Below are 16,598 nucleotides of genomic sequence, written 5' to 3'. Positions count from 1 at the left end.
CTGTATCTTTTGATTTATCTTTTTACAAATTCAGAGATTCGTTTTACAATTGTTTTAGAACTTTTACTAAATGATCAGCATATTTTTTTTTATTTTCGGAAGGTGCTCACTCAATCCACACACACACAAAAAAAGTGCGTCCCCCCCTCTAACTTTTGAACCATATGTTTAAAAAATATGAAAAATATCACAAAAGTAGAACTTTATAAAAACTTTTAAGGAAAATTGTTTTGAACTTAATAGGTTCAGTAGTTTTTGAGAAAAATACGGAAAACTACGGAACCCTACACTGAGCGTGGCCCGACACGCTCTTGGCAGGTTTTTAGTAACAAGATTTGCTTGACCATCTATCATGTCTAACACAGAACTATATCAAGATAGAAGGAAAATGCTCGGCGATTAACAGCGAAACCGAGCGTGTAACGTTTTGTGTCGAGCCTATGACGTCACGAGTGTACTTTAGTGATGGGAACGTTGTCGCCGCGTAACCCATTCGATCGATTGTGGCCCACCGAAGTTAAAAATATCGGATGTTCATCTTCGTTGTGAAATGAAGTAAGTATATACCTGTATTCGTGTGATGACAAACAATTCACTAGTAGGTATATAATTTGCCTAAGGCCAGGAACAAAGATTTTAGTAGGTAGGTATTAATACTAGTTAATATTTCGTAATATTTTTAAGAAAATCAACCTTGTACTCACTTCATTATCCTCATGTTATTTGTTACAACTTTTAGTAATATATAAATATAATTAACCATTAACACATTTTTAGAGTTATTTTTATTCATAATAAATATAGAGCGTATTATGTTTGTATTTGTTTTTCTGCCGACCACAAATTCAACGTTAATACCGTAACTGTAACCTATTTTAAAGTTAAATTTACTTTTCACTCGTACTTTATATGTATAGGTTCATAACAATATAAAAACATAATTATAATTTCCACTGCTTCGCAAAATCGATTTAAATCGAATAAGGAAATCGCAGCATACATGACGATTTAGTTCCGTGGTGCACCACTATTCTTAGGTTCGACGTGAGTTCGACGGACAAAATAACAAATCTACCTTCACTTTGTCTCGACAGTTTGAATAGCCTATTTTTATATCGCTTGTTTTAAACGCACGCCAAGTCGGACTCGTCAAATTAAAGCCGCAATGGAAAACTAGTTTGACGGCCGTACGTCAGCTAATGTTTTGATGATAAAAATAGGAAAATCGTGTTTTTTATTTAATAAAAAATATTTTAGGACAAATGGTACTTACCGATGATAGGAAACACTTTGTTTAACACTCTTGCTTTTATTGGTGGTGTTTGAACAGTTAATTATCGAATACCGACCCATTTTGTATTTTTCACTGTATGTCACTCGCGGGCAGCGGTCGAGAGCAGACTGACTTGCGCGGCGAACAATGTCGCTCGCTATTTAACTTTTCCGCACGCGAAGTAGATACACTTTTTCCTTCTATCTTGATTTAGTTCTGTGATGTCTAATGTGCATCTTATTTTTATAAGTAAAAAAACCGGTGTACCACTTTGTCGGGGTGATTGATATACATATTGGTACCAAATTTCAGCTTTCTAGTGCTAACGGTTACTGAGATTATCCGCGGACGGACGGACGGACGGATGGACAGACAGACATGGCGAAACTATAAGGGTTCCTAGTTGACTACGGAACCCTAAAAAAGTTATTAAGGGAATCATTTGTATGACTATTTTAAATCTTTTTGACTGGCATTTAAAGCAAATAAATACAACTATTACCAGGCATGTCACAGTTCGAATCCTTCGCGCCGCCCGATGTCCTGAACAAGACCTTATCGCAAGAGCTCAAGGTGGAGAATAAGTGGGAGGGCGGCAGTACCATGGTGCTAGATGCTATCACGCTGAGAAATTTGAGGATAGTGCAGGATGAGGGCTGTCTGTATGACAAGTTGAATTTCTGTGCCACGGCTATGGGGAAAAGGTCAGTAAATATTTATAAATTTCTAATTACAGTGATATGAAAACTCTTCGTCTCTTTTCCGGAATTTAAATAAAATACTTGACGAATATACGCTCTTTGGTGAAGAAAAGCATTGTCAGAAAACCAACGAGGATTAGTTTTCTCTGTGTATTTAAAGCTTAAACGCCAATTATTGACTCGAAGCACTTGCGGTCGTGAAGTAAATAAAAATACTTGTCTATTTAATACTCTGCGTATTTTTTTTACATCAATTCAGAAAATTCAGAGATATTTAATACGGTCGATTCTACGGCTCGTTTAAAATGTTCATACCATGAACTTCAGTCCAATTCCATGAATTTCCCATAAGGATTAATTGAAAATGTGATTCATTGCATGTATTTATTATGGTCATTAGACGCAAACTTCACAAAATTAGCAATAAAATAAATAAATAAAATAAATAAATATTATAGGACATTCTTACACAGATTGACTGAGTCCCACGGTAAGCTCAAGAAAGCTTGTGTTATGGGTACTCAGACAACGATATATATAATATACAAATACTTAAATACATAGAAAACATCCATGACTCAGGAACAAATATCTGTGCTCATCACACAAATAAATGCCCTTACCGGGATTCGAACCCGGGACCGCGGCGTAGCTAAATTTTCACTTTCAGACTGCTATACCAGTGGGTATGCGCGCCAAGCTGCAACCTGGCTGTTATAAAGGAACGGCAGGCGGCCGTCAAGGAGTTATTCGAGAACCAGGAGCTAAGTCAGGACGCGAAGAACATTCTCACCACGCTGCCGGACTTGGAACGGCTTTTAGCGAAGTAAGTAATACTAAGACTACTACTTGTGTCGCTTAACTTCAAAACTGGGTAAATCCATTCTGCTTGATTATCTTTTGATCATCTTTCAGATCATATTATATTTTTTATATATTCAACCTTAAAGCAGAATGGATTTACCCAGGTTTGAAGTTAAGCGACACACTTATAGGCGCAGTGGCCCTAAATGAGTCTCAGGCACTGCACTGGTGGGACCAGTGCAAAAAGCTAGTGAGCTATCGACGATAGAAACGAAACAAAAGATAGTCACTCCCGTGTAAATAAAAGAGATAGCGAGTGATTTATAGTTCATCAATTGACAAGGGACACATACCATAGCGCAAGCGCACTAACAAATTTGAAACTAGGCTTGTGCCATTTCGTTCGTTGATCGGAGCGCTCCGATCTCGTTCAATCTCTCCCACGAACTAGTTCGCTCTTTTACGTCTTTTGCTCATTTAGTTCAGCCAGACCAGCGACCACTACGATCGAAAAGATCGGAAGGAATGTTCCGATCCGAAAGGTTTTAAGTACTCGAAGTCGAAGCTCAATACGAAAAACTTAACGTTTTTGTATTGCTCTGCTAAGTAGCGCTCGTTCGTTCTAGTTCCGAACCGCTCGCGCTCGCTGATCCGATACTGATCTAAATGAGCAAAGACCGATTCACAGAGCACGGAAAGATTCAGTTCCTTTCGGTCACTGATGGGATTTTATTCCTAACAGTTCATAGTTCGTGAACGACACAAGCCTATTTGAAACATAGGTACGTGACCTTGTGCCTTACATTGGCGGTGTCTGCGTAGGATGCTATTTTTCAAATGACCAGAAAACCGTTGACAGAATGCGCTCGCTCAGCGTATGTGGTTCAAATATATTTTGATCAGAGCCCAACTGGGGAAGTTTATCCACCTTACAGGATACCAGAGCCAAATAATCCTAGACCCTGCATAGTGAGTTTAAGTAAGGCTGTTAAAGGCTCAAAACTCAACGAAGGTGTTGGGGTCGGCAACGCGCACCTCTGTAGTTGCAGTCGTCTATAGGAAACGGAGACGTGTACAATCAACCAATTGGCACCCTAGGCCACTCTACAACCATGTCAAAATGACAAGCAGTAAGAGATTTCTTATAATCTGATTTATATCGTCACTATGACATAGTTGTACAGTGGCCTAGGGTTCCAATTGGTTGACTGTACCATCAGGCAGGCCATATATTTTCTTGCTGCCGACGTATTATAAACGTAATGTTTGTTTGCAGAGTGCACACCCTCGGCAACCTGAAGCGCTCGACATCACACCCCGACTCCCGCGCGATCTTCTACGAAGAGAAGACCTACTCCAAACGAAAAGTCCTCGACTTTATCGCGGTCCTCAACGGGTTCCAGTCAGCTCTCAAACTAGTTGAGCTTTTCGACGACGCAGAGAGCGGACTATTGAAGAAATTGACCAAGTTTAGTCCGCATGGAAAGTTCCCGGATTATAGAGATACGTTGAAGTTTTTCAAGGTTGGTAATTTTCTTGTGTTTGGCAGAAAGTCTTCGCCGACTTTATTGACCGGACATCGACTGACTATTTACACTGTATTTTAGAACGACGATTGTAATTACAAAAAGTAAATAACCTAACCACAAAATTAAAATTTTGAGAAAACCCCCGACACAGTGGACCGATTTTCATGAAACATGGCTGAGAACACTCCCTTACTAATTCAGCTTTCAAACAAAAAAATCTGAATCTAAATCGGTTCATCCGTTCGGGAGCTATGATGCCACCGAAACACACACAAACAGGCAATGAGACAGACACGTCAAACTTATAACAAAAACGACGGGGTTTTTTGCGTCGGGGGTTAAAAAAGCGACGGAACAATTGATAGGACATGACTGAATAAAAACTGAATAGTGCAAGACTGTTGTTATTATGAAATGCTGTTCTTGTTCTATTGATTTGTGCTGCTAAAATGGTGGTATTTTATCAGTAAAATTGTTAATATGTCTGATGACCATGCGTTCTTCGTAAACGCTTCATAATGTGATGTCTCTTTTGTTTTGTCACCGAACGGTTTATTGTTCGAAAATTGGTACAGCCACCGGCATACATAAGTGATGATTTCGGTACCTTGTCGCTTCTACTCATTTGACAACTTCGTATGACATTTCAAACAAGATGTTAATGTGACATGGTACAGAAATCATCACTAATATGCCGGTGACTGTACATTAATACGGTGTTACTTTCAGGAAGGGTTCAACCAAGCCGAAGCCGAGAAGGAAGGTCGCATTTTACCCGGCGCGGGCGTTGACCCCGAGTATGATAACACTCTTCAACTTATTGAAGATATTCAGAAGGAGCTCAACGAGTATCTGGCTGAACAAGAGAAGTACTTTAAGTGTCGGGTAAGACTGAACCTCTTAAGAAAGAAATAAAGTACCTAGACCATTTTTATACAAATAAAAATAAAAAATAGTATCGATTATTCCAAATTTGTATCATCATCATAGTACTTTATCGCCCACTGCTGAGCAATGAGCATAGGCGTCTCTTCTAGTACGCCATTTGTCCCGGTCCTGAGCAAGTCTCATCCACTTGTGACCCGTAATTTTACAAGCTTTTATTCAACTTGCCTTGTTAGTATGTTAGTGTGCGTCAAAACGTAAAAGCTAAATTTGACCTACTTCCCGGTTTCCCATTGAGTTTGCACACATATGTCAATCACGTGACAATGTAATATAATGGTATCATGGAGTTGGTCTGATAATGGAGCAGAAAGGTGGTCATAGGAACTCTGTTACGAAATTTCGTATCCCCGTCGAGTAAAGGGTTTTCAGAAACGTCTCGGAGAGCAGTAGATGATTGTTGAAAGAAAGGTACAGTCGGCGATAAAAGCTAGTGCCAAAAATAAAATTTTTGCAAAAAAGCTTCCGGATGTCGTCCATCCAAAGAGCTAACGGATGCCAAACGCTTCTTACATCTGTGAGCGGCCACCATTCCGTTACCATTTTAGCCCATCTGCCATCACTCTGCCTACGAGTAACTACTCTATTTATATTTGCTCTTCACCTAAGGGGTTCCTGTTTATAAAAAAAAAAAAAAATATTTAATTGTAAACTTACTTAAAATATAAATGTAATCACTAACAAAAAACTAAATTAGAACTAGAGAAAAAAAAAACTAACAATTACTAACAAATAGCAAAGATTTCATTGTACATAATAACAGGAAATAAAAGGCTTTTTATTTTTATTTTATTTTATTTTATTATATTTGCTCTGCATATTTGTATATTTATTTCTTAGAATTCTTCTTTAATGGCTTCATTAATGAGAACTTTTTTCTCGTATTCGATTTTGTAAGCTGGATATGTATGTGCTCTCATGATGAGCCGACTATTTTTTATTTTATTTTTATTTATTTGGCTCACAAAACAAGTTACAGACATTAATAGAAAAATACATTACAATTTTACTAAAGTACTGAGCTGGCCTATAACTCTAAACATGTGTGCACAGATAGTATTTAATTTAAGTAAACAATATGCGCTACGGTGAGATGTCTTCTTTTATATTAGGTATACATATTACATATAATAGAGATTATTATAGAGATTCTTTTCAAGGAATGGAAATAACACTTGAATTCCTAATGTGTGTGATGTTTTCAGTTGAAATATGTGGGGACAGACAAGAAGCGTTATCAGATAGAAGTACCAGAGAGCGCTACGAAAAGGGCAACTTCTGACTACCATATGGAAGGTGCCCGAAAAGGGTTCAAGAGGTTTTCTACTAGTGAAACTAAGGTAAAAGCAAATCATCATCCTCCTTGCGTTATCCCGGCATTTGCCACGGCTCATGGGAGCCTGGGGCCCGCTTTGACAACTAATCCCAAGATTTGGCGTAGGCACTAGTTTTACGAAAGCGACTGCCATCTGACCTTCCAACCTAGAGTTAACTAGACCTTATTGGAATTAGTCCGGTTTCCTCACGATGTTTTTAAGGTAAAAGCTAATTATTCACTTATAATTCTTTTTTTTTAATTTGCCTTTATAATATAGGTTTGACCTCTGCTTCGCTCGCGTTTAATTCGAAAATTGCGGAACGCTCCATACATACTCCCACCTCCGATTTTAGGGGGTTATAAAGAGACAAGAAGTAGTCTATATGTCACTTTCCATCTCTTCCAACTATCTCCATTTATCACGTCAATTCGTCGCTCCTATTTGCCGTGAAAGACGGACAAACAAATAGACACACACCTTGCCATTTGTAATATACACCGTGTTTTTTTTGCTTTCCGTTAATTTCGGCTCGCAATTAGGTTTATCATCAGAAACCACGATGTATATCGCTTTTAACTAAATTCGAAATTTTTTTTTCGTTTCCATCATACATAATAAATGAATTAATTAGTGTGAGAGAACCTTAATCATAACATTAAAGTTAGTGTCAAGTGTCTGGCGGCAAATGTCAAAACAAATAACATAATGAGGTGTTAAAGGATGCCACACACGTGTTCACTTGTTCAGTGATTAAATTTATTTTTTTATTAATTCGAAAACCCTAAGAGTTAGGACTAGAGTTTGCATTATCCGACGGATTTTTAATATTCGAATAATTCGGATAATACAATTTTTATTATTCGAATATTCGAATAATTCGGATAATTTCGGATAATTTATTAAAGGGAACAAAATTAATGTTACAGGTGCGTATAAGCGTGGAATTGATAACGGCTGAGATAGATGAGCGCCATAATGCGAAATTTACCTACATTTTTATTTATTTTTTGCGTAAATCAGCAAACTGTAGAAATTAAAACACGCCTAGCTCTCTATCTTTAGTTCTATGACTAGAATCTTGCAATCAGATAGTGAGCTATTGATATAAGACAGTTAGTAGTAGTGATTAGTTAGGTGTTAGGTACTGATGTGCCGACGGAAAGTTTCAAAAATTCTGAAATTTTCAAATAGGAAAACTTCGGAAACTTTCCATACTTTCTATGGACAATTGTATGGATGGAAACTTTCCATTTCATAAATTTAAATTCTCTTTTTCGTGAAAGTTTCGTGAATTTTTCAAGAAATTTAAGATTTTTTTGGAAAGTTTCCGCAACTTGCACATCACTAGTGTTAGGTATAACGAGAAGTTTTTCTGACAACACCTTTACCTTGGAAATGGATGGTAGAGAGGATGGCTTCTGTAGAGTGGAACGTGGGACAACATCATTGGATATGATGATGGTTATAGGGTTGTCATATTATCCGATCCGATATCGGATATAGGAAGGATGTCAAAGGCAAAAATCAAAGATGGCGCCTTGAATGATTTCGAGAATGTATAGGAGTCGGTCCTTCGCTCGATCGGATCGGATACTCATCTTATCTTAAATCTGCGGGGGCCCTTCCGGATACACTTCGACCCATCGGGATCTTTTGTGCAATTACCCCCTTCGATCCTTCAGCTATTCAGATGGCTTCTGTAGAGTGGAACGTGGGACAACATCATTGGATATGATGATGGTTATAGGGTTGTCATATTATCCGATCCGATATCGGATATAGGAAGGATGTCAAAGGCAAAAATCAAAGATGGCGCCTTGAATGATTTCGAGAATGTATAGGAGTCGGTCCTTCGCTCGATCGGATCGGATACTCATCTTATCTTAAATCTGCGGGGGCCCTTCCGGATACACTTCGACCCATCGGGATCTTTTGTGCAATTACCCCCTTCGATCCTTCAGCTATTCAGGACCTACTCGACCATCTCCACGTATCGGATGATGAGGCTCATGGGTAGTTGTCTTTTGCCTAGCTTTCCTAGCTTTTTGCTGCATCCAGATTCTACCCTCCGCATAAAGAGCTTTGAATGCTTCAGACCTACCAGGGCATCCCACTCTTTTTGGTGATTAGCCTTTGTATGGTCTTTCATAGCCGTTTTAATGGTTCCTTGTGACGTTGTCTTCAGACCTGGCCTTGGCAAGTTCATCAGCATTTTCATTGCCAATGAAGCCTTCGTGCCCCGGTATCCATACCAGTTGCACCTTGTTTTGCCTTCCAAGCTTGTTAAGAGCTTGGATGCCGTTTAATATCAGTCTAGAGTCAACTCTGGGCGATGTGAAGGCTTTCTGAAGGCTTTAAGAAGACTGTCGCTGAGTATATAGATATTCTTTTCTTGGGTTTGTCTAACTATATTCTTATGTACACAGGTAATTATTGCGTATGTCTCGGCTTGAAAGACAGTGGCATAATTGCCCATGCTGATACTACCACTGTAGTCACTAGTCATTTGCATAAATGCCTACGCCCGTACCAGATGCCATCTTGGACCGGATCGGATACTTAATATAAAAAGTTGAAAACTCTTTTCGTAGGCTCTAAACAAAAGCGTCCTAGTTAGGGTCTTAGAACAGGAATGAGGAAAGATATAGGTACTCGTTCAAAACAGAATAACCAAAAAAAGAGAAGACCAATTAGTCGAAGACACTTCCTATCCAGGTGTGGATCATTTTAGACCTTAGTTGCACAGTGGCTGGTACCAAAGTACCAATGGAAGGGGAGAGGTGATAAATAAGTAAGTAAGTAAATTCTTTATTGTACCACCAACATAAAATATACAAGACATAAAATTTTAAATAATGAAGAAGGAGGAGGTACAAAGGCGAACTTATTTAAATATTCAAATCCAAAACGCCTCAAATTGCTCGGCAGCGATTTTATGGGTTTTAGTTTCCAAGCTGATCAGTAGATCGACTAAGATTTCAAAGTATAAGTAGTAATTAGACCGATTTTTGTGTATTCATGTAACTAAGGACTTAAAAGAAAAATGCCTTATATTTATTAGTGAAGTGGAGGGAATTCTGGCGTACTAAATTGCCATGGAACTGATAACAGCTAAATTCGGAGTGAGGCACTAAATTTCAATTTCAAAAAAACAAGGGACCAGGAAATCTAGGTATAAATCTCCCTTATTAAGTACGGTTTTACAGATAACTTCACGTTAGCTATTAGCAGTAATGAAAGTAGGTTGGGGTAACGTTTTCATATTAAAAAATAATACTTGAACGTTTTTCTGTTTTTTTTTAATCATCCAATTAATTGAATATTTGATAAGAACTGAGTGCGTGGGGTGAGGCATTCTGCTTACTTCTTGTCCACGAATGCTTTCTTTGTTTTGTAAATATTAGTTTGATTTTGAAGATAAATAGGTGTTAACTTGTTAGCAATAACATTGTCCGTATTAAGAATTGATCAAAATTGGTTTCAGTAACGTCTATCTATTAAATATATTACTTATAAATAAAAAATAATGTTTATAGAAATTATCCGTTTATCCGGATAATTTCACTTGGATTATTCGAATATTTTCGGATAAAAATATTGGCGGATATTCGAATAATTCGGATATTCGAATATCCGGATTGCAAACCCTAGTTAGGACGTTAGTTTCTTAGAGAAATTAATTGTATTTGACGTAAAGAACCTTCCCTTAAAGTTAACGGAATTCAAAAAACACGGTGTAGTATGGATTATGTATGTCGGCGGCCGAACGAAGAATCCGCCAGATCACGAGATTCCTAGGCATATCGTGAAACGGCGCCAAATCATGATTTGGCTTAGTAACATTCGCCATATCGTTCAACACTCACCGTTTAACGATTTGCCCAGTGACGTTTAAGCAGATCATGAAATTCCTAGGCATATCATGAAACGCCGCTATTTCGTGATTTCACCCATTGTATATTATAATTTCAGGATCTCTTAGCCCGTATGACGGCAGCCGAAGAGCAAAAGCGCGACGTTTTAAAAGATCTGAGTCGTCGAATGTTCGAGAAGTTTTCCAGTAACCACGCGTATTGGGACGCCGCTGTGCAGTGTGTGGCGGTTTTAGACATACTACTGGCTTTAGCAGAGTTTGCGAGGCAGCAGAGCGGAGATGTGTGTCTGCCGAGTGTAACGTTCGATCCGGAGCAAAAGGTGAGACAACATTAAATAAGTTCTTTAAGACCTGAGCAAAGACATATACAGATAAAGTCTAAGAAAGAAACGTACCTCGGTACCATACAGAAAAAGGTACGGTGGCCTAGATGGCATTACACCTTTGGGTACGCTCAGCTAGATGGCGCTAATATTAATATTTGCCATTTTAACACATACCAAGGTAAGAATATGGGCCAAATTGTCAAAACTGAGGTTCAAAAGTTTTAAGCCTGTGTCAAGAGATGGCAGTCTATGCACTGTGATTACACATTTCACTTCGACAGTAACTCTCTATAATACTCAATCCTCTTTGGACCTGAGCAATCACGCCTATAGGTACGCCGCCGTGCAGTGTAGTGACTTCTGACTTGAAATGAATTTATCGTGCAGTGTGTGGTAGTCTAAGAAATACTACTGGACTACTGCCATTGGACATGAAGCAAATGAGACATTTTCACGCGTGACCCTGACATCCTTAAGTTTTGAGCTCTCAACCTTCAAATTTTGTAGCAAAGAGGATTGAGTATTATAGAGAGTTACTGTCAAATGTGTAATCACAGTGCATAGACTGCCATCTCTTGACACAGGCTTAAAACTTTTGAACCTCAGTTTTGACAATTTGGTCCTTATTCTTAGCTTGATATGTGTTAAAATGTCAAATATTAATATTAGCGCCATCTAGCTTAGCGTACCCACAAAGTGTAATGCCATCTAGGCCACCGTACCTTTTTCTGTACGGTACTACTGAGGTACGTTTTTTTCTTAGACTTTATCTGTCTATACGGAGTTATATATGTCTTTGTTTGTAGCAACTGTTGTAGGATCAACGCCCGCTAATGAGTGCACTGTCGTAGCATGTACTTGTTCTTTTTCCTTATAAAATTCTATTCTCGTATTAACAATAGTTTTTATTGCAGCCCTTCATAACCATAGTAGACGGGCGGCACCCGTGCATACCCGTCGCGGAGTTCATCCCGAACGACACGACTCTAGGCGGAGATGCGGCACTTCTTCTACTGACGGGGCCGAATATGGGCGGCAAGTCTACACTCATGAGGCAGTTAGGACTGCTCACTGTATTAGCGCACTTGGTAAGAGGTTCCTAGTTTCAAGGTTTTTAAAAAGTTCCAAGATACAGCTAATTTTGTAATCATCTAAGCTGTTAAGGAACCGTCTAAGTCATCGAAAAAGGTGCTTCTCGAATTTACACCATAAATCGTCGGCAATAGACGTTAAGGTAAGCGTCTAGTAAGACGTTCGATTCGACATTTTATTTCGCTTGACATTAAACGTCAAATAACAAAACAAAAAGGTTATAAATATTTCGTCACTACTTTTGCTTGTGCTCCTGTCAATGAAAAGAGGAGAACGCACCGTTTTAACTTTGAGAACAGCGTGAGATATGTATTTGTTATAAATATTTGCATATTTCGTGCTGCAGTGCGCCCGAGAGGAAATAAGACCGCACAAAATATTCTGAAACTATTTGATACGTCATAAAATGATCGAGCTTTACTATAATTAAACGTCAATTCCAGGGCTCATACGTCCCGGCATCAGAATGCAGCCTAAGCCTAGTGGACCGCGTGTTCACGCGTCTCGGCGCGGCCGATGACATCCTATCGGGACAATCCACTTTCCTTGTGGAAATGAACGAGACAGCTGCCATAGTGAAACATGCTACAGTTCACTCTTTGGTGCTGTTGGATGAACTTGGTAAGTTTTACTATCAGTTCCATTCTTTGTTACCGAAAATGTAAAGCAATCTGGTAACAAAAAAAGGAAGGTTTCATACAAACTATCTGGGACATTTTGGGAAACCTAGTGGATCTTGCTCAGCATCATGGACTCTATCAGCCTACCAATTTTTATCAAAATCTGAGACGTGATCCAAATGTACATACTTTTCAGGAATTACTCTATTGATCCTTGAGATATATATTGAGCGAAACCGAAAACTAAATCCCGACCAGAAATATATGACTATTGTCAGGAGGGCGCTGTTTCTGATGTATGGAGTGACAGTTCAGTTTAGTATGAGGAAAATAGTTCTAATGAAATTCCGCAACATGGCGCGTAGTCATATCGTCACTACTTTTAAAACAACTTGTATCTTCGTCTGTCAATGAAAAGAAAATTGTAGTAAGTATGTATGGAATGCATATAGACTTACTGCGTTTTAACTTTGAGGAGCAGCGTGTGATACGAGATTTTTTTCAAAGTAGTGACGATATATTTCTGGTCAGGCCTTAACTGTAAGTATTTCCAAACCGGCGACTGCTACAGGTTACTTTTGACCCCTACCATATAGTAAATGTGCTTTAAGTATAGAACAATCGAAAATTGGGAGCCATGTTTATTTGGCTCGTTGTTAAGCTACGAGTAAACCATAACGCTACAATACAATAAAATGCTTTTTTCTCTAGGTCGCGGCACATCAACCTATGACGGAACCGCCATAGCGTCGGGTGTGTGCGTGGAGCTAGCCGAGCGCGGGTGCCGCGTGGTGTTCTCTACGCACTACCACTCTCTCGTGCACCACCTGGCGTCGCACCCGGGAGTTGTGTTGGGACACATGGTGAGTACAGACTGGGACCGCCATAACGACGGGCGTGTGAGGCAAACTAGCTGAGTACAAATTACTTTCTCGCCTCAAAAAGTGGTTTCACATCAACATTTTTTTAAATATCTACATTTTATATACCAAATAACGAGTTTTTCCATTACCAACCAGGCGTGCATGGTGGAAACCGACGAGTCCACAGCGGACAGCGACGATATCCCCGAGGAGACCATCACCTTCCTCTACAAGCTGTCTCCCGGCGCGTGTCCGAAGTCCTACGGCTTCAACGCGGCGCGTCTCGCCGGCATACCGAAGGATATAACGCGCAGGGCGCACCAGATATCGAAGAATCTAGAAAAGGAGGCGACTTGCGTGCGGGCCTTTAGGGATATTGTCAAAATGGAGGATGCGAAACAGATTAGGGAACTACTAGCGGCCTTGAGCATTTAAAAAATGATTTTGTTTTGATAAAATGTGTTTTTATGATTTTTTGAGATTCATTAAGTCAATTTTAAGCCCTCGAATGGAATTTTCTGTTTTACAAATATACATGTTTTGCTGTAGAATAAAGATAAATCTAGACTCGTACCTAATAAGCCGGGTGTACACAGAGCGAGGCATGTCGCGAGGCAATGTGCTCACACGGCAACGTCCAATTTAGACGTAGCTCGGCGGAAGCACGTCTAAATAGCACGCTTGCCTCGCGAGGAAATTGCCTCACGACGGGCCTCGAGGAAGCCTTGGCCATACAAATAGACCACGTGACGTGACCCCCCTGGGCACGAAGCTGCGCTTGCCTCGCTCTGTGTGGACCGGGCAATTTATGATAAAAAATGTTGCATCATAAACAAACAACATGTTTATCGATAAACCTTGATTTGGTGATAAGGTACGATAGAACCTCAATTAATACGAACTGTTTCTAGATCAAAACTAAATCTGATTATCTTTAACTAACTATATGTTATCTGTTTTATTTTTTACTGCGATAATGTGGAGTTTTTGGAACTATGTGATACTAAAATCGTCTATACATCTGTTTATATGAAACCAGAATTCAAATTTGAAACATAAATTAACTTGAATAATATAACTCCTTAAAAAAGATCTGATAACATGCTAAACCCCTTATTGTAAACGTACCTACACTAAAGTTATCAAGCTGATAAAGTTTGTTTGTCCCTTTCCGACGTATTGGTGTGATAGAAAAGGACAAACGAACTTTATCGGCTTGATAACTTTAGAGTACGTTTATGAATAAGGCGGTAAGACTTTAAACTATTAAGATCACAGAGAACCTCCTATAGAGTAGCAATTTTGTATATTTTGTTCGCGATACGAGTCACCAGTGCCAGGGGTGCGAGGAGCGGGCGGGGAATGTGTTAAGCGCGCTGTGATTGGCCGTTTCAAGGACGGCGGGCAGTCGCGCCAGATGAAAGGGACTGTCCCTCTACTGACGCGTAAGTGGCCAATGTAAGTTGACCTATGCCGGCTCTGAATAAATTATAAATATGACTTTTATGTGGAATGTAATGACGTCTGTTTTTAAATTTGAGCTTCTTGTTACCTTTCCACACCATTTCACACTACAGGTGGACATCTTAAAGACATCAAAATACCCTTTTTCAATTTTTTTACTGCGAAAAACACGCGCTGCTTTCGGGTCTGTTACTTGGTCGCTACTGATCGGGCACGGCGAGCGCCCGCGCTTATATCAGTGCAAATACTAGGAAGGCTGGCGACCGCGAGTCGTCTTGTAATGGATGTCTATAGGGGTTGGTCTGTGATTAAGATTAACGCATTATGGCTAAATCTGTTAGTTTCATGCGTTGACTTGTTCGATAAATGATTGAATTGGATGTCGGGAGAGTATAATATTGTTCAGTTGATCTGACATTATCTTTCAAATGATTATTGATATGTATTCAGTATTAGATAGAGTACCTAGTTATTTTAGAGTTGAAAGGTATGCTTAATAACTAGACACACTAATTGTCGAAGCATAGCCTTTTTTTTGCATTCAGTATGATGAGATTTTTGATTTGAACTTTGTTAATGTTTAAGCAGTAGATATGTTAATGTGATATGTAAGGTCTCTTAATCTTATATAATTGTGGGCCCAGTGTATGTCTTTTGCCATGTCATTATAGTTGTTCGTAGAATAAAATTAAAATTGGGTTAATTTTGTTGATGTTATTTTGTCTGTATTCTTAACTATAACTATAGCAAAATCTGTGATTCATGATTATCCCTAATCAAGAAACTGTTATAATACACCACCGATTTTTAAATACATACATTTTTTACAATTATTTTTTTATTTACAATACCTATTTTTTACTTATCATCAAGGCTCAGGAACCGCCCGCCTTTTTAAAATGAAAACCATAATTTCTTTAATATATACGGAAGCATATTTATAACTGTATTACTTAATAACTTTATTGTCTTCGGTTACGGTTCGGATTGTAAATTCATTATACTCGATATAATTCGTTTCCATAATTTTGATTAGGTACTTTTAAGTCTTGTTTATCAACTGACGCGTTGAGTTGAGTCATTTTCGTACGCTTATTAAAAACGTGTCAGATACTCGAATTATATGAATCGGTCACGCTGACGCCGCTGATTCGATTAAGGATACCTACATATCTACACCTGTCCTTCTGTGTGACAAGACAACGCCCGAAATAGAACCGATTTTTTTTAAATAGCCTATATTATGATGCTGCCACTGCTGGGCAAAGGCCTCTCCTGTTTTCCGCCACTGATCACGGCTTTCTGCATGCTCCCCTGCCAGTCGCCACAAAATGAGTCCAGGTCTTTCCACCATCTCATTTTTGGCCTACCCCGGCCTTGGGATAATTTAATCAATTGAAAAAAAAATGGTTATCTCATTAAATCTGCGTTAAATATGTCAGTTGGCATGTTTAGAGGTCAAAGTTATTGTTAATAATAAATAGTACCTACGGTGTAAATAGTTGATTACCCATCTAAATTGTCCTCACCTTGAACTTAAACCTGATTGTAATCAAGATAACTGGTTCTAAATAATTATACCTTGTCTCCAGCGCGGTAGGTATAATTTACTGAGTAGGTACTTAATGAAATATTTTAATAAAAAGATTTGTCTGTGTAAAAATGTACCGAGTCTAAAAACCTTACGAGTAGGTATATTATTTCGTACACACCACATAGGTATAGGTCATACTGATCAACTTTTACTATGGGACCAATCTCGAAATCCCGAAAATTTCAAGATCGTAC

The 16,598-nt window shown here is 38.8% G+C and overlaps 1 protein-coding gene across 1 annotated transcript in view; it reads left to right on the top strand.

The window, feature by feature from the left end:
- The window catches only part of LOC125230301 (probable DNA mismatch repair protein Msh6), a 33,101-nt gene extending 19,044 nt beyond the window's left edge, over positions 1–14,057 (top strand). Inside the window, exons 11-20 of the mRNA XM_048135434.1 lie at positions 1,779–1,977; positions 2,645–2,800; positions 4,055–4,301; positions 5,037–5,192; positions 6,458–6,592; positions 10,544–10,765; positions 11,686–11,859; positions 12,307–12,484; positions 13,195–13,346; positions 13,503–14,057. Coding sequence (XP_047991391.1) covers positions 1,779–1,977; positions 2,645–2,800; positions 4,055–4,301; positions 5,037–5,192; positions 6,458–6,592; positions 10,544–10,765; positions 11,686–11,859; positions 12,307–12,484; positions 13,195–13,346; positions 13,503–13,781 — 1,898 coding nt within the window. The 3' untranslated portion in view covers positions 13,782–14,057. The remainder of the gene's footprint in view (positions 1–1,778; positions 1,978–2,644; positions 2,801–4,054; positions 4,302–5,036; positions 5,193–6,457; positions 6,593–10,543; positions 10,766–11,685; positions 11,860–12,306; positions 12,485–13,194; positions 13,347–13,502) is intronic.
- Positions 14,058–16,598: the final 2,541 nt, after the last annotated feature.

The sequence above is a fragment of the Leguminivora glycinivorella genome, chromosome 1, assembly GCF_023078275.1.
Source record: "Leguminivora glycinivorella isolate SPB_JAAS2020 chromosome 1, LegGlyc_1.1, whole genome shotgun sequence".
Taxonomy (NCBI): Eukaryota; Metazoa; Arthropoda; class Insecta; order Lepidoptera; family Tortricidae; genus Leguminivora; species Leguminivora glycinivorella.
Note: the sequence above shows the minus strand (reverse complement) of the source record. Positions and strands in the feature narration are given on the sequence as shown.